At 47.8% G+C, this 17302-nt stretch overlaps 8 protein-coding genes across 8 annotated transcripts, besides 18 other annotated features; all 8 read left to right on the top strand.

The window, feature by feature from the left end:
* Tc00.1047053506697.80 (hypothetical protein, conserved) lies at positions 1-770 on the top strand (the record flags this gene model as incomplete). Its single annotated transcript, XM_803758.1, has 1 exon — positions 1-770. A coding segment is annotated over one exon (770 nt), but the record flags the coding sequence as incomplete, so codon positions are not given.
* Positions 1-17302: a sequence feature (heterozygous, Esmeraldo-like haplotype).
* Positions 773-890: a sequence feature (T-rich).
* Positions 919-946: a microsatellite.
* Positions 1419-1450: a microsatellite.
* Positions 1560-1590: a microsatellite.
* Positions 1708-1740: a microsatellite.
* Positions 1825-1851: a microsatellite.
* Positions 1973-3292, top strand: Tc00.1047053506697.70 (hypothetical protein, conserved; the record flags this gene model as incomplete). Its single annotated transcript, XM_803757.1, has 1 exon — positions 1973-3292. The coding sequence occupies one exon, from the start codon at positions 1973-1975 to the stop codon at positions 3290-3292; it is 1320 nt and encodes a 439-aa protein (XP_808850.1).
* Positions 3447-3467: a microsatellite.
* Positions 3486-3531: a sequence feature (GA-rich).
* On the top strand, positions 3604-6846 carry Tc00.1047053506697.60 (hypothetical protein, conserved; the record flags this gene model as incomplete). The annotated part of the gene is made up of 1 exon (XM_803756.1): positions 3604-6846. One exon carries the CDS (start codon positions 3604-3606, stop codon positions 6844-6846), a length of 3243 nt encoding a protein of 1080 aa, XP_808849.1.
* Positions 5673-5718: a microsatellite.
* Positions 7159-7533, top strand: Tc00.1047053506697.50 (peptidyl-prolyl cis-trans isomerase NIMA-interacting 4, putative; the record flags this gene model as incomplete). Its single annotated transcript, XM_803755.1, has 1 exon — positions 7159-7533. The coding sequence occupies one exon, from the start codon at positions 7159-7161 to the stop codon at positions 7531-7533; it is 375 nt and encodes a 124-aa protein (XP_808848.1).
* Positions 7943-10798, top strand: Tc00.1047053506697.40 (helicase, putative; the record flags this gene model as incomplete). Its single annotated transcript, XM_803754.1, has 1 exon — positions 7943-10798. One exon carries the CDS (start codon positions 7943-7945, stop codon positions 10796-10798), a length of 2856 nt encoding a protein of 951 aa, XP_808847.1.
* Positions 10886-10906: a sequence feature (AT_rich).
* On the top strand, positions 10959-12608 carry Tc00.1047053506697.30 (serine/threonine-protein kinase NEK1, putative; the record flags this gene model as incomplete). Its single annotated transcript, XM_803753.1, has 1 exon — positions 10959-12608. One exon carries the CDS (start codon positions 10959-10961, stop codon positions 12606-12608), a length of 1650 nt encoding a protein of 549 aa, XP_808846.1.
* Positions 10969-11015: a sequence feature (A-rich).
* Positions 11055-11084: a microsatellite.
* On the top strand, positions 12939-15713 carry Tc00.1047053506697.20 (hypothetical protein, conserved; the record flags this gene model as incomplete). Its single annotated transcript, XM_803752.1, has 1 exon — positions 12939-15713. One exon carries the CDS (start codon positions 12939-12941, stop codon positions 15711-15713), a length of 2775 nt encoding a protein of 924 aa, XP_808845.1.
* Positions 15756-15793: a microsatellite.
* Positions 15839-15896: a sequence feature (A-rich).
* Positions 15993-16070: a sequence feature (A-rich).
* Positions 16132-16182: a microsatellite.
* Positions 16220-17266, top strand: Tc00.1047053506697.10 (hypothetical protein, conserved; the record flags this gene model as incomplete). The annotated part of the gene is made up of 1 exon (XM_803751.1): positions 16220-17266. One exon carries the CDS (start codon positions 16220-16222, stop codon positions 17264-17266), a length of 1047 nt encoding a protein of 348 aa, XP_808844.1.
* Positions 16799-16851: a microsatellite.

Below are 17302 nucleotides of genomic sequence, written 5' to 3'. Positions count from 1 at the left end.
TTCGTGAGTTTTTTATATGTACATCTGCCGAAGCGGAGGAATTTGGGGAGATGAGCAATAATAATGAGCTGGTGAGGTCCCTAACAGAGGGGACGCCGGCGCAAACTACGGTTCTTAGTGAGGTTGTCAAGCAGTGGACTGGACGAAGCAAGGCAGTTATCTTCTGCGAGGGTGCTGGTAGCATGGGTGGAACTGAACTGAGTGAACTCGTGCTGCTGCGCGAGGTCCTTGTGAATCGCTACGGGTTTGAGGTGTTTGCTGTGACAGATTCTAATGCAAGTAAAATGTCCGGCATTCTCCAGGAAATTGCTTCCTTGGGGACAAAGCGACTGTTCCTATTTTGTCTAACGCAGTCTGACTCGCCATCGTCACCGCTGACCTTTTCTTTCAATGACGGTTCGGTCCTTCCTCTTCGTGATGCACTGCAGGAGGCATTGGACATTGAGCGTGTTGTGTTGGTCCACTGCCAACGCATGAAGCTGACCATTCTGTCTGCGTTGAATGGGCGTGGTGGGACATTCCTTTCAGTAGAGCTCACGGAGGCAGCACGGAACGAGTTACGGGCGGGCCGCTGCTGGCTGTTTGATAACTTGCTCACCCCTGCCGTCACAGAACTCCTTTCACTTGATGAGAAACCCATGTTGTGCCCAGAGGACCTGGTCACCTACACGATTACGGCGTTGACGTCCCTCAGGGTGGAATTTGGAAGCTTTACAGAGGGTGAAACGTTACGTATGGGCTTCTTCGTTCCATGTGACCTCGTTGAATAGGCAAAAAAAAAAAAAAAATAAAAAAAATAATAAAAAAATAATAAAATAAAATATTTCCGGAAAAAAATAATAATAATAATAAATCGAAAGGAAAAAAAAAAAAAAAAAGAAAAAAATAAATGACAAGAACTAGGCGATACAACTAGTGTTTTTATTTTGTTTTTATTTTTATTTTTGAGAGGGAGAAAATATTTTTTTCCATCTTTTCTTAGAAAACTGTGGAATGGATGTGCAACCAGATGGGAAGAAATAGTTCAGATAATGTAGCGTACATCCCCTCCTTTTTATTTGTTTGTTATTAGGATCATTAATTATTTATTGTGTGGGTTCTTAGGAGGGCGCACTGAGAGGCGGCGAATGAGTCTGTTTCTTTTTATTTCTCTTGTCTCATTCACCCCGCCGCTACTTCTCTTTACGCGAGGGGGGTGTTGCGATTGCGCGCACCAAAGACCGCTACTTTGAGCCCGGTTTCAATAGCTTGATTTATGAGTGTCTTTATTTAGTTGTGTATGGGCGTTGGATAGATCTCCCCTGGGAAATATTATGCGGGGGCTTTTGGGTGCACCAGACCGACCTGTCACCATGCAGTGTGCCCTCTTTTGTTTTAGGAAAAAGGGGGCAAAGGGCACCCGATCGAGTGCGTACATCTTTTTTTTTTTTTTTCTGTCTTTTTTTTTTTTGGGTGGGTTTAGGGGTGGTTGGTCATCTTTTGAACTAGGCTGCAACATCACCTTGGCTTTTTGATCATGTTTACGCCATTCAAAAGTTCAGCAGGGAGTTCAACTTACGTTATTTTATTTTATTTTATTTTATTTTTTTTGCTTTTGTTGTTGTCGTTTTTGTTTGGAGGAGTACAATCCAATAAAATCTTTTCGGCGTTGCAGCATGGTGTTAATTAGAAAGACGAAAACTTTTGTGTGGGAGTAACTTCTTGTAATTTTTCCTCTTTTTTTTTTTTTTTTTTTTTTTTCTATTATTCATTCTTTCTCTCTGTCGTTGTTGTTATTTTAGGCGGGTCTAGTATTGATTTTGTTTGCTAGGTAGTGCTTATTTGTATATATATACATATACATATATATATGTGTGTGCCTTTTGTTTTTGACGTGTGGCCTTACGTCTTTTTTTTTCTTTTTCCTTTTTTTTTGTGCTATTTTGGTCAGTGTGCTGGTGGTGGCAGTGGCAACAAAAGGGGTGGAGCGATAATGGCAGAGGCAGCACGCACCGTGCGTCACTACGTTAGTGACTGCCTGCAGGAACGGCACCCGTACGATGCCAAGAAGGCTTTTGGCGGTCGCCCAGAGCGTGACCGAGGGCTGGTGTACAGTGGGATGCAGCCCCTTAGCACGGACAACTGGATTGACAGCCTCAGCGACCCCACCGTGGGCAACGCACAGCGTGTGAGGGCACTACGTCTTCTTATTGCTCACTCTGCCTCTCAAGAAGTGAAAATAACCCTGCTGCGTAAGGGAATTGTGCCCGCTGTTGTTGCGGCTCTGAACAATGCATCATCCGCAGAATTTGAGTGTCAAGCATTCAGCTTGATGCGATCACTTTGTGTACTTCCGCAAGGATGCCGCAATGTCATGGAAGAAGGCGGATTAGAAGCTGCGATTCGTTCGATGCACGATCGCTCCAACGCTGAGGAGCGTGAAGGTGCGAGAACGATGGCAGTAATGGTCCTATATCAGATCAGCTTTAACACGGCAGGTGTTCGTTGGTTAATGGAGGCCGACGTACCACCTGGATTTGAGTTACTAGACGCTCCTATTGGTTCCTCAACACTTGTAGTGACTAAGGAAGATGTAATTGCAGCCCTTGTTTTTGTTATTGAACATGATGCCGAAACTTTGACTGATATATTGCTTTACGCCGTCACCTCGCTTGCACAGTTGACGGCGCTGACGGAGGGTATTTTTGCTTCGCTACAGGGCAATGCTGCTGCTGCGGCTAGCTCCCTTTTCCGCACCTACACCATGGAGACCTCCTGGCTGGTAGAGGAAGAGAAGATACGGCTTGTGATGCAACTTCTCACAGTTATTTGGAATATTGCTCTCGAGCAAAGTGGTGTGGATCATTTAGATGAGCTCGGCGTTCCAGACGATCTTTTTCGGCTTTTCGCTGTTGTTTATAAAAGTCCCATCTGGTTGTTTGGTTCGCTGTTCCGTGCCTTGACTGGGGCACTATCCGCGGTCTACAAACTTCTCTCCGTGAAGATGCGGAGCTTGGAGCCTCTTGACGGTGAATATTCCCGCATCGAGGTCCTTTACAAATTTCTTCGAAGTATCAACAGAGACGTGAGCATGGCGAAGCATGCGAAGCGGGAGCCACATCCTGACCTGGTGGCCATGTCAAAGAATATGGTGCTCTGCACACATTTTGCGGCGGAGGTGAAGGCCGTTCGTGACTTTACGCACAATTATTTAAAAGAAATGGGCAAAGATGGCAGCACGGAGGGATTCTACTTTCGACGTCAACTGTTTTACTCCACCAAGTGGGAGGAGGAGTTTGATGCCTCCGTGTAGCGTGTGTAAATCAATGTATGTATTTGCATGGAATTTACTCCCTTGTTTTTTTTTTTTTTTTGGCTGCGCAGAGATGTATACAGGAACGAAAAGAAGCAGGTGGTTTTTGCTTTACGCCTCGTGTTTTTGTTTTATTGGCTGCTTTTAATGTTTAATTATTATTATTATTATTATTTGATAAGTGTACAACAGTTTTCTCTCTTTTTCTCCCTCTTTGTCTGTCTGTCCGTCTCTCTCTCCGTGGCGTATACGCACGTAGAAATAAAGGGGAGAGACACAGTGACAGAGGTTAGTTGCAGGTCGAAAAAAACATGCCCCCCAAGAAGGTGGCAGGTGCGTGTTGCGGTGTTGAGGACGTGGGCCGCATATTTCAACAGATTCATCAAAGTGCTGCACATTTCCACAAGTGTAAGACGAGTCTGCTAAAGTATGCTGACAAGGATCGCACAGGCATCACAGATGCTGTGTCCCGCGTGGCGCTACTTGTGTTGAAGGAGTCACCGCGGCTCGCACCAGACTCCCTCAAGCGTCACTACGGCTTTCTTACGGAGGTTTGCAAGGGCTTTCGTGAGCGTTTTAATTCGGACGGGATTGCCATTGCTTTAATGAAGACCGTAGAGCCATTTCACAACGCCAATGACAAGAATGTGCGTCTTGGTGTTGTTTCGGTGTTTGATGCTCTTTTGAGGACGGTGGACCAAACGGATACAACAGAGGAACGACAGAACTTTTACCAGAACGTCGCGGAGATGTTGAAATTACGGGCGCACGACAAATTTCCCGCAGTACGAGAGCGGGCCGCTTCCGCCGTCTCGTGCTTTCAGTCAGGCAAAAAGGATTGTGACGTGACGCAGCAACTTATGGCATTGTTGTGCACGGACAGTTCTGCTGATGTGCGGCGACAGATACTTCGGTGTATATGCGCACGAAAAGAGTTTCTCGAGGGGTATTTTCAAGGCATGATTCGCTGTGTGCGTGACGTTGTTTCGCGTGTACGCGTAGAGGCGTGGGATGCACTTGGCCGATTTCACTGGAAGTACATTGCGGCGTATGCCACGGCGAAGAACATTGCCTTACCACAGTTGATTCTTCAAGGTCTCTCCGATACAAGTAGTTCTGTTGTCATAGCCTGCAGGGCAGCATTGACGAACTGCTGGTTACATCGCGACTACAGGGACGACGGCGAGGCGATGCTGGAGCTCGTACTGGATGGAGGTGGTGGACTTGAGCCGTACGAGGCAATCTCCACAGAGATACTTTTGTACTGCCGCAAACAAAAGAATACGAAGACGTATTTGGTGAACACCGAATCCGTAAGTGCCGCATCTCTCCTATTGTGGAAGGCCAGTGCGAAGCTTTTGGCCGATGCGGAAGGAGATGATGAGACGGCTGTTTTGCTGCCGCTGCCGCAGTTCAGCGCGTTATTGCAGGACACGGTGTACGCCTATGCCCGGCCCGACGTGGGTCCCAAAACCGTGAAATTTAAAAACCTGGACGAAGCCGACATCATATTGCGCATCCTTCTCTCCGTCTTTGATATCTATGAGGAGAACGGTTATTTGGCACATGCTGACAACACAACCCGCAGCAGTCTTCTGCGCATTATCGGTTTTCTTCTAAAGGTGGTACCGGATGATGATCCCGCCCTGTTTATTGATGTGGCCATCCGTTCACTGAAGTCCTTGACAGGAAGAACACCGGAGGAGGCGACGAAGACAATCACATCATCACTGGACTCATTATTTCGTAGCTTGAAGCTGCCACAGATGTACGCTCTTGGCTACGATGATGTGGAGGCATTTGGACGAAAAAGCCGAGAGCGACAGCGAGAGTTATTCCGACTTCGTATGAAGCTCCGCGGCGGAGAGACATCGCAGGAAGAATACGATCGGCTAAAGGAAGAGATGGACCGAGACGAGAAGTTTTTGTTGCGCATGCAGTTTATTATCTTGTCTTTTCTCTCTCACTCTCAACGGGGGGATAACATCCCTACCTTCTGTTCCCATATTATCCAGTTGGGCCGACAGCAGGACAACGAGATTGTGAAGGTCGCCTCTACCACTTCCCTGGGACTGCAGTGTCTTGTCAACCCTGACACGGTGCATACATTTATGCCACTCATTCTGAGTGATGCAAATGAAATTGTGGGGAATTCGGACCGGTGCGTCGCGCTTGCTGCGTTAGGGGTTGCCTTTGATTTGGTGATGGAATATGGCCTGCGTTTTTTCGACTGCCCCGCACGTGACGCCGGTTACAGCAGTCATAATGATCATACTGGCGCTGCCGAACTGGGAGCTGCTACGGTCACCAAACATACAACAGCAATGGCTGCCACTGCTATTACCTTTTCTAACAATAATGATGATGCTACGACGACGAATACTACCACTACTACTACTACTACTACTACTGCTGCTGCTGCTGCTTCCGGTGGTGGTCTTACTGCAAGTGGTGTGGAGGCACGCCTACAACATGAACGAGCCCTAGCACAGGAGGATGAACATAGAGTTGGTGGCAACAACCTTCTAAACACATTGCGTTTATTTCTGCGATCGCATTGTACAGAAAGAAACCCAATGGCAGTTGTTGGATTCTGTAAGTTGCTTAGCTGCAATCGTGTTCCCCATACTCAGGTGCCGGAGATTATTGCTGATATTTTGATGCACTACGTGGCATATCGTCAGGAGGAAAAGGGGAATGCCTGTGCAGCTTATATGGTGGATTACCTGAACAAATTTCTTTACAGCTTTGCCTCCAGTCATCCAAACAGACAATTGGCCTTTGCTCAAGGAGGAATGATGGCCTTTACGGCACTCTTACGGTACAACCCCAGCGTCGCTCTACGCCTAATGGAACTTATTACACGACTCTCTGACGCGTATGTACTAGTGCACATCCGTGAGATTGATCCAGTGACGGCGAAACAGGTTGCACGTTTGGCCGAGGGAGGGAATCAATCTACGGAAGATTCCACTTTAACCAAAAACAGTTCGACTCGCACCACAGCAACACGTAATTCCACGCGAAGTGGGCATCTGTTGCGTGAGTTAAGCCGGTTTTCTCTTCACGAATACATTGCAAGTGAACTCCTTATTGAAATTGCACAAACCGATTCCGAAGAGGTGTTGGATGCATGTCTGGACACCCTAGAGAAGCGTATGTACTTTTACGCGAAAGAAGTTCCTACTTGGCTCCTATTTGTTGCCAACCGCGCCCTCGACACTGTGTGCAGTAGCGCGAAGGGTCGTTTACAGAAGTGGCGTGATGAAGTGTGCAACCGTTTTTTAAATTCAACAGAGAGTGATGGAGTAGCCAATGATGCCAACATGGCGAAGTGGCAGGATACTTTGGAGGCACGGGAACGTGCCCTTGAGAGACTGCTTGACAGTGACATTGCGAACGTTGTTTGCCAGACCATTCGGTGCGTGCAACCAAGGGATGTCTCTGATGTGGGGTTGTCGGCGGTAAAGGTGGAGAATAAACGTGCACGGGAGACGGATACGACATTTGGCATCAATTCCATTTTAGGCCGCCAACGAAGGACGCGCCGATGAGTGTTGTGTCTACAAGTTGAAAATTAGAGTAAAATAGAAGGGATAGAGAGACACACTGAGTTTTTTTTTTTTTTTTTTGTGTGTGTGTATGAGGGGAGCGAGGGTCAGTGAGGGAAGATGAAAGATGGGAATGATGATGAATTGTTTTCTTTAGTCGTCTGCTGCCTCCGCGACTCCTGCTTTTGGTGTTCTTTTGTGTCGGAGGTCACATGGCATTTTATTTTGCCCCTTACATTCCAGCGCTCTATCTATTATTATTATTGTTGTCATTTTTTTTTTTTTTTTTTCTTGAGCAAAAGAAAAAAAGGAAGGATGGGCAAGGAGAAGAAGAAGGCCACCAACAAAGACGGTGGGAACGATGGCGGTGGCAGCGGCAAGGCGGCAAAGGACACGTCCGGTGGGTCAGGATACACAAAGGTGAAGGTGCGCCATATACTCTGTGAGAAGCAAGGACGGGCCATGGAGGCGTTGAAAAAGATTAACGAGGGATCGAGTTTTGCTGACATTGCACGGGAGTATAGCGAGGACAAGGCACGCAGCGGCGGGGACTTGGGGTGGAAGCGACGTGGCGAGATGGTTGGTCCCTTTCAGGAAGCGGCCTTTGCGTTGCCAAAGGGCGGGATGACACCGGAGCCAGTAAGGACCTCGTTTGGTTATCACATCATCTTGGTTGAGGACAAACAGTAGCTGCAAGTGTTAGCCCAGTGCTTGAGGGGACTTCTGTTGTTGTTGTTTTTTTTTGTTATTCTGGTGGAAAACATTGCGGTCCCAGAAAGTGTGCAGTGCAGCCGAACCAATGGCCGCAAGGGTTGGTTGTGTTGTCCATATATAAATTTTTTTTCTTTGTGTGTGTTTTTGTCCATTGGCCTGTTGATTGTCACATACTTGTCGTGCTCTGCCTGAGACTGTGCAAACGAATAAACAAACTCTGTCTTTGACTTTTGTTTTCCGTTTTTCCTCTGTTTTGTTTATTTAGTATTGAACGCTGTTTTTGCAGGTAGCCGCATTATTTAGAGGGGATTACACACATATAAATATTTCTTCCCGCGTGACATGCTGGATACCAATAGAGCAAATTGCCAGGGGATCTGAGAGAATGTCTTCCATCCCCATCGGTGATGTCGGGGTGTCATTTCCCTTTAACCCGTATCCGGCACAAGTTGAATACATGCGTGCTGTTATTGACGCGTTGAAGGGCCGTTGCAATGCCTTACTGGAGTCTCCTACAGGGACTGGTAAGACACTCTGCCTCCTCTGTTCTGCCCTCGCCTGGTTAGAGAAGAGACATGGGATGACGCAACAGAGGTATCAAATTGAAGGGGCTGGGAGGACCCGGGTAATATACTGCAGCCGTACACATGCTCAATTGAGCCATGTGATTCGGGAACTCAAACGAACACGTTACGGTGATATTTTTTCAATGTCTCTGTTGGGTTCCAGAGAGCACATGTGCGTCAACTCCCAGGTTCTTCGTCTTTCGACAGCTCAGGCCCAGCAAAGTATGTGTAACACACTTCGGGAAGAAAAAAACTGCCGCTTCTACCGGGGATTTCAGGCCCGAAATGGCCACAACACAGCTGTGAAGGATGGAAAGTGGGTGCATGACATGGAGGATTTGGTTTCAGACGGTCGAAAGTGTGGATACTGTCCATATTATTCGGAAAGAGAAGAGGCAAAGGAGGCGGACATCGTTTTTCTCCCGTATAACTACGTGTTTGACTTGTCTATTCGCAAACAACTTCCGTTTAATCTAAAAGGATCCATTTTAATAGTGGACGAGGCACACAATCTGCCCTCTGTTTTGGGGGCATCTTCCTGTATGAATCTTCAGCCTCTTGAACTTACGAATGCCATTCATGACTGTTCCAGAGCCATTGAAATGAAGAGAATCTTGATGGATACTGCCGCTACGGACGACAATTCTCAAGATGGTTTGATGGACGAACAAGAATTTGCCTCTCTGAAAATTATCTTATGCCGATTGGAGTCTTGCATTGCTGAAGAAAATCAAGGTGATGAAGAGAAGAAAAAGATATCGAGCCATGAGGTGACTGGATCTTTGCCCGTTGTTGAAATTGTGCGAGAAGGTTCCTACATGATTCCCTTTTTGTCGAGGGCACTAATCACGAGGGATTTGTTTTTTGGCGGTAATAATCAACACGGCGGCGGTATAAATGACGTCATTACAAAGGCAATTGCCGTGTTGTCTCAAAGTGAGAGTGCGGCATTGGGTCTTTCAAAAGTTCAGCAATTCCTGAACTTTGTGTATGAAAGATGTGAGTCCGATGACCATGAGGCCTATCGCTTTATTTTGCGGGGGGCCAAAGGTGCCAACCGGGGCTCCAATCAGCGATCACTTGGGTACTGGTGCCTGGATACATCGTGCGCAGTAAAAACAATTGTGGCGGGTCTTAATTCGTTGCTCCTGACCAGCGGGACGCTCTCGCCCCTTGAACACTTTGCCGCTGAACTTGGGATAGAGTTTGGTGTTTCTCTGAAGGGAGCTCATGTCATTCAACAGAATCAGGTGCTTGGATGCGTGCTATGCAAGGGGCCTAGTGGGGAAAAACTGAATGGGGCTTATGCATACCGTAATAGTGTTGACTATCGAGTGGGCTTGGGTATGTCACTAGTAAACATATCACGTAACACACCCGGCGGTGTTCTTGTGTTTTTCCCAAGCTATGTGGCCTTGAATGCGGCGATTGATTTGTGGCGTGCTGGTAGCGGTCGTCCTGGTGAATCTCTGACGGTATGGGGAATGCTAGAGGATCTGAAGCCGGTCTTTGTGGAACCCGTGGAAGCTTCGGATTTACAGACGATTGTGTCACGTTTTCAGCGCGAGGTGGACTCCGCGCCATCTCGTGGCGCTATTTTGTTAGCTGTTTGTCGTGGAAAGATTAGCGAGGGTATTGATTTTGCGGACAATCATGGTCGCTGTGTTGTGGTGGCTGGCATCCCATTTGCGAACCACACGGATCTTTTTGTGCGACTGAAGCGAGAATACCTGACGCGGGTGGCATCGCATCGTCCAAAGGTGCGTGGAAAACTTTTTACTGGCGATGACTGGTACATGAATGAGGCGATGCGTGCCGTTAATCAGTGTGTCGGTCGTGTCATTCGCCACAAGGATGATTACGGCGTGGTTTTACTTGCGGATGAACGTTTCGCGGAACGACTGGATGGACTTTCTGAATGGGTGGCGAATCGGTGCAGCATTTATCGTGAGTTCCGTGAGGCCTACGCATCTGTGGCACAATTTTTTGCGTCCTTTCGGCGTCGATCGGGAGACGTTGCGCTTCCTTTTCCCTCTTCCTTCGGTTGCGTTGACAGTGCGTGTGGTGTGCAGACGGATGCTCGGCTGGGTTTCCCGACGGAGGAACGCGTTCCCGCGTCTGCAGAAATGGCGAAACGCTTTGCATCCGAGCAACTGCGCCAGGCCAGAGCTGAAAAGGAGGAACAGATGCGAAGTCGCGTTGCAGACGCGAGGGAACTGCCTGCAGCGCCTTACCGTGTGAAGGTCGCGAGTGGAGGGGCGATGAGTGACGGAGGTGTGGGCGGACAAGAGATTTCAGCAACTGCGCCAACGGCCGCGCGGCAACTGTTTCGAAAACAAGTGCTGCCTGTTTTGCCGCCTGCTGACACGGTGCTGGTGGGGAGTACTTCCAAGGAGTTTTGTCAGTTTTTGAGGCGTCAGCTGCAGCCTGCGAGTTATGACAAATTCCGGGATTATTTACGGCAAATTGCCTCCACTCGCAACGATTCTACCCTCTCTAGCGATGAGATGAAACGGGCGCTTTCCAGCGCGGTGGATGGGCTCGCGGGGCTCTTCAAGGAGGCGGCAGGGGAGCGGGACGCGGAGTTGCTGAACGCGTTTGGCCAACACATCCCGGAGGAGTTTCGGCCGTATTATATGCATTTGGTTCGAAAGCGCCGCAGAAACTCTGAATGACTTTGTTCCGTCAATGATGAACAAAAAAAAAAAAAAAAAACGAAGTAAATAATTGAAATTTAATAATAACAAGAACAGAACAATTTGTTTATATATATATATATATATGGTGTGTGTGTGCGTTCAAAAAAATCATTTATTATTTCTTTAGGAGAGGGATATGCGTGTGCTCTATTTCTTTTTTATTTTTATTTTTCTATTTTGTTTATTTGTATTTGAATGGCATCCGGGCTTCATTATTCAACAGACGCGTACTTGTGTGTGTGTGTGTGTGTGTGTGTGTGTGCAGGGAGGGCAGAAACTGATCAGGATGCAGCTGCTTGACACGTGCGTCCCGGATCTTGAACGCTACATTATTGGCGAATACTTGGGTGAGGGCTCCACGGGAATCGTGTTTCGAGTGTCCGATGCTCTTACAAAGAAGGACTACGTGCTGAAGCAGATTTCTCTTGAGTCTGTAGGGGCTGAGGAGCGGCTACGAGCAAAAAAGGAGATCCTTGTGATGAACGATGTCGATCACCCGAATATCGTCAAGTTCCGCGAAAGCTTTAGCGGCGCAAATTCTGTCAATATTATCATGGAGCACTGTGAGTCGACGCTTGAGGAGCTTATTGAGCGACGACAGGCAGATGGTGGGGAGCCATTTCCAGAGGATGTCATCATCGAGTGGATGGCTGAGCTGCTTTGCGCCCTTGCGTACTTGCATTCCCGCTCCATTCTTCATCGGGACATCAAGACAAGCAATATTTTTATCACGGGAAAAAATCATGTGAAGCTTGGAGACTTTGGTGTGTGCACTGTCCTTACGAGCACCTCCGTGGCGGCCCGCAGCATGATTGGTACCCCTCTTTACTTTTCTCCAGAGGTGTGTGAGGAGGAACCCTACGACCAGCGCAGCGATGTGTGGAGTCTCGGTGTGGTGTTCTATGAGATGTGTACCCTACGGCGCCCCTTTGAAGCCGAACATCTTCCTGGTCTTATCCGGCAGATTCTCACAAAGGAAGTGGCCCCGTTTAACACGGGACTGGACACGCGTTTTGAGGAAATAGTGCGTGGGATGCTCAGTAAAAATCCTAGCGACCGCCCGACGGCACAGGAATTGATTGACAGCCACCTTGTCGTGCCTGCAAGTCATCCGTCGCATCCGTCGCAAAAGCCCTCAAGGGGTCGGCTCATTCAGCATTACTATGGGCCCGAGCTTGCTTTTAGGAAGAAAGAGACAACTTCATCCCCATCGGATAGCCGGTTGCTGCGGAAAGAAGAAGAGGATCAGGAAGGCCAGTGGCCAGTGCCACTCCAACTAAAACCGCTTCCCTGTAAAAATAAGTCTCGATCTTCAGCCGTCACACAAAGGGAATCCGTAGGCGTAGTCAAGGGAGTTCATAAAGTAGTCACGGATAGAATGAACTTGGGTAAGGTGACCGGAAAGGAACTTAGCCATGAGGAGCGAGTAAAGGCCATGAAACGCATTAAAGACGCAAAGAGCAAAATTAATATGGTGGAACTGCGTCAAAACATGCTTTATAAGCGTCTTCAACTTTTTGGTGAGTTAAATGTCTCTCCTACGGACGAGGTTCCGGTGGTGATTGAGCTGCAACAGCGCCTGCAACCCGCGCGGGTCACTGAAGCCATTTCCGATAGTTCTTTAGAATGTTCTCCAACGATGCGTCCAAGATCGAGATTTATGGAAGACATTGCCACCGTAATTGAGTCCCACTCAGCTGATGGGAAAAAGATTGCACTCGAAGAACTCGAGGATGTCGCATTACTACTTTGCCAATACAAAGTCACAAATTATGGCCTTTGCTGAATGAACATAGTATAAATATATACATAAACATATATTTCTGTCGCGTGCGGTTTGTTTTGCTTTTATTGGTCAGATTGGTTTTGCACTTGTTACTGTTTTGTAATTTCTACTCCTTCTTTATCTTTCTCTTCCGCGCGGTGGTGGGAGAGAAGGATAAGATCATGCGTGGCCTGTGTGGGTTTTCACTTATTGAAGACACCATGACGGTAATGTTTATTTTTGAATATTTAATTTTTTGTTTTGTTTTTGTTTGATTGCTTGTTTGTACTGCTCTTTTTTTCTTCTCTTTTGAACGAGAGAGAAGTTTGGGAGTTTCCTCCTTTGGCGTTCATGTCGGAGGACGCTGGGCTTCCCGTGCCACGGAGTCAGTGGGTTGAGAGGAGCGTCAGCTGTGCGACGTGCGGGAAGAGATTCTCCCTCTTCACCGCCAAGTCGAACTGCCCATGCTGCGGGAAGCTTTGTTGCTCCGACTGCGTTCAGGCCGAGTGTGCCATTGTGGGCGGCAGTGCTCCGTCAAAAGTATGTATTGATTGCTTCTCAATGCTTCAGAGCCGGCGACGCGTGGAGCCGGATGAGGGATCATCTTTTCGGGAATTTAATGCGGCATCTGCATTTCCGCTTCAGACGCGACTCCTCGCTGACGGGCGGGTGGAAAGTGGAGAAACTTCTCGGGTAAGCCCGCCAAACGATGGAAGGGTGCAGCATTTTTCGAGAGCCAACGGGTACAGCAATTCTTTGCCCGTGCTCGACGAGTATGTTGATGATCTGCTGAGGAAGTCAGAATTGCTTCGAATGGAGAATGATGTCCTGCTCAACCGCCTCCGGGAACAGGAGGCTGAGATCCAAGCGCTTCGTTTGGAACGGGATCGGGCCGTTGCACGCATCGTGCCTGATGGAGGAAGTATGGCAGGCAGAAGTGGTACCCCACAAGTGTCTGATGAAATCGTCAAGGAATTGCGTGAAGAACTGGCCGTAGCTCATCTTCGCATTGAGTCAGTGGAAGGGGAACTGAAGAATGCACTGGATCGGGCAAAATCGAGCGAAACGGTGGTGAAAAATCTGAAACAACACCTATGTAATTATAAGGAAGAAGTTGTCCGACTTCTACAGTCCCGAGAAGAAGTGGAAATGCTTCCAGGGGTTAGTGGTCATAGGGACATGATATCAACACGTCGCCTTCCTCCATCTATTGTACAGGATACAATACTCGCAGTTGTTCCACCGAAGTCCTGTGCCGCAATTGGCACGGACGTCGATCTGCGAGACTGGGGGTTTGATACCTTCGAGGTGGCCTCTCGTGTCCCATCGGTGCTGCAAAGCGTCGCGATGCACGTTGCATTGGCGTGGGATTTTTTTGCTTCTCAGGAAGAGGCACAAAAATGGGCTTTTTTGGTTGCCGCGGTGGAAAACAACTACAGACCAAATCCTTATCATAATGCGATACATGCGGCGGATGTTCTTCAAGGCACGTTTTCTCTTGTGTCGGCTGCAAAGCCATTGATGGAGCATTTGACACCACTGGAATGTAAGGCTGCCGCATTTGCTGCACTGACACATGACGTTTGTCATCCGGGACGCACAAATGCCTTTTTGGCTGCTGTGCAAGATCCTGTGAGTTTCAAGTTCAGTGGTAAAGGGACTTTGGAACAGCTTCACACGGCGACAGCGTTTGAATTATTGAATGTGACCGAATTTGACTTTACCAGTTCAATGGACAACGCATCGTTTCTGGAATTCAAGAATATCGTGTCGCATCTCATTGGGCACACCGATATGTCTTTGCATTCTGAGACTGTTGCGAAGCATGGGGCAAAGTTGAGTGCTGGTGGTTTTGATTGCACATGTAAAGAGGATCGTTTGGAGGCCCTTTCACTTCTTCTACATGCCGCTGACATTGGTGCAAGTTCTCGTGGCGTGGCTATTGCGAGAAAGTGGTTGGTGATTCTGCAGGAGTTTGCTGATCAGGCTGAAGATGAACGCCGTCGCGGCCTTCCGGTGACTCCCGGTTTTGAAACACCGTCTTCTGTGGAAAAGTCGCAGATTCCTTTTCTTGACTTTTTCGTTATACCCACCTTCGATCTGCTGCATCAACTGTTTCCGAGTATCGAGGAGCCCCTGCACAACCTCCGCAAATTGCGGGAATTATACGCCGCAAAGGCAGGCGTGACGACACCGTTTCCCCCGCCAGTTGATTACCGGAGCCGTGAGGAAAAGATAAGGAGTCTTGAGGCAGAACTTGCGTACTTTCGCAGGCGGGAAGAGGAGTTTCATCGCCAGTTGCTGGAGCTGAGAACAGCCAGTGAAAATGTGAATAAAAATTCTGCCGCGCTAATGACGAGTGAGGGGGCGTTAAATAAGCAATCTCAGTTGGTGTGTAGAGGGGAGGGAAATATGAATGCCGACTGGGCGGATGCCGGAGGTGGGTTTCGGAATGAGAAGGATGTGAGGGACTTGCAAGATGTGTCCATGGACCACCTGGTGAGCAGCAAGACCGTTGAACCGGACACGGGCGATAGCAGACCGCGAAGCCGACGGGGAAGCAAGGCTGAAACGACGAAAGCTTATGAGCGAAACTTGGGCGAACGAGAAGCGGCGCTCATGGCGACTGCGAGATTAATGGAGAATCGTGAGAAAAGGTTGGCCGTCCTTTCCGAAAAACTCGCAGAAATTGCAGAGGGGCTGCACGAGGAGAGGAAGCGCTTAAAACCCATGGAAGAATTTAAGACTCCCTGCTTTTCCCGAGAAACAGAACTTATTTCTGAGGAAAGCGCGTCCATGGATGTTACGCATCGTTTTTCAACTCAATGGGAGGCGGAAGGACGTCTTGCAAGGAAATACAGAGAATTGGATGAACTACTTTTGATTGTGCGTGCTATGCGCATGGGGTATGCGGCAAGACGCAACACGCATCTTGGGTGGAAAGCTTTGTCTGCGACCCTAGCGGAACGTGAGGCGGCTATTACTGAGGCTGTGGAGTTGTCACGTCAACGACGTAGGCATTTGGAGGAGGGAAGAGGACTGCATCCCACGGCAACACAACTGGACCGATTGGAGAACGCCATCTTTCAGTTGATGTCAGCCACCACTCTGTTGACGCAGTGCTGAAAAAGTTTGTGGCTGCGAGTTTTGGATTTTGTTCTTCTAGTGTTTTCTTTCTTTTTTTTCTTTTTTTTTTCTTTTTTTTTGCTGCTTTTAATTATATGCGTTATATCGGCTGCTATTGTTGTTGGTTTTTTTCTTTTTTCCTTCTTCCTTGTAGCTTCTTTTTCTTTTTTTTTCTTTTTTTTTCCCCTTTTTGTAGTCTTTGACTTTACGCGTGTATATGCTGCGCATTGATTGAAAACAGTTTTTTTTTTTTTTTTTGTCTGTGTGTGTGGGTCCCTGTTTCCTTTTTTTTTCTTTTGTTTTTTTTTATTATTTGTTTCTTTGACTTTTTTTTTCTTTTTTTTTTTTTTTTTTTTTGCTCTCGTTGGATTGTGCATGTTTGTTGTTGTTGTTGTCACTGTTGATTCATTGTACTTCTTTTGATTGTCCTTCTGTTTTTTTTTTTTTCTTGTCTGTTTGTCTGTTTGTTCTTCCTTTAACTTGACGCAGCAATAGCTACAAAGAAGATGCAGAATGATCTTGCCCAAATCCTTAAAAGTATTGATTGGGAAAGCATTCGAGGAGAGAACGAGACAGCTCCTTCTGGCACCCCGTCCATGTCACCAACAGTACTCAACGATGGGCCTTTGCCACATGCTGAAGGTAACGTCTCTGGAAATGTAGAAGGAGTACGGGAGGGCTCCTCCATGACTTCTACCGGCATTTCAGTACAACAGCAACAAATACCGACGATGCCAATGGGACCCACCGGGGGCACGTATTACATCAACACGCCATCATATCAGGCGATTGGCATGCCCTCTGCTCCAGCTCGCGGTCAGGTTCAGACTCAGCCAATGATTATTGCTCAATCGGGTGGACAAATGATGTACATGCAGATGCCATACTTCCAACATACGGCGTATCAACATAATCCCTCTCCACAGCAAATTTATTCAACCCCACAGAACCCCTACTATCATCCTCAGTTTGTACAACTCCCGGTAGAAGGTCAAATGATGACCCAAATGCCTCAGATTCCTCAACAACAGCAGTACTTTCAACCCTCGGCGCTTCATACGATAGGTGTGCCTGCAACTGCATTTCAACAACAACAACAACAAAAACAACAACAACAACAGCAACAACAGCAACAACAGGAAGTTGTTGATAATCAAGGCGGATTTGTTTGCTTATTACCAGGAAGCCAACTAGCACAGGGAACGCCATTTTACTATTACGGCGTACGGCCAACGAGCCACTATGTGACCACACAGGCAAAGGATAATTTCTTTGATCTGCCTCCCTACAATAACTTCTTATGGCAAAAGAACTCACAGCCTGCGGATAGGAGTGAACTTGCAGGAAAGAGAGAGGGAAAGGGGAGGTCTCCCAGGGTTCCAACGTGCCCTGTTTGTGGCCAGTCGAACTTTGCTTCTGAGAGCGCATTTCGTTCTCATATGCGCAGGAAGCACGAGGATACTGGCTCTGCTCTTGCCACAGAGATATCGATGGAGACCTCGAAAAACGTGACGCCTGCTGCTGCGGCCGATGAGAAGGACAATGCGGGATGAAACGAATGACTTCTTGAGGCGGAAAGGGGGAGAAGG

This window comes from Trypanosoma cruzi, genomic scaffold, assembly GCF_000209065.1.
Source record: "Trypanosoma cruzi strain CL Brener 1047053516711 genomic scaffold, whole genome shotgun sequence".
Taxonomy (NCBI): domain Eukaryota; phylum Euglenozoa; class Kinetoplastea; order Trypanosomatida; family Trypanosomatidae; genus Trypanosoma; species Trypanosoma cruzi.
The sequence above is the reverse complement of the archived record's forward strand: the minus strand, read 5'-3'. Positions and strand labels throughout refer to the sequence as shown.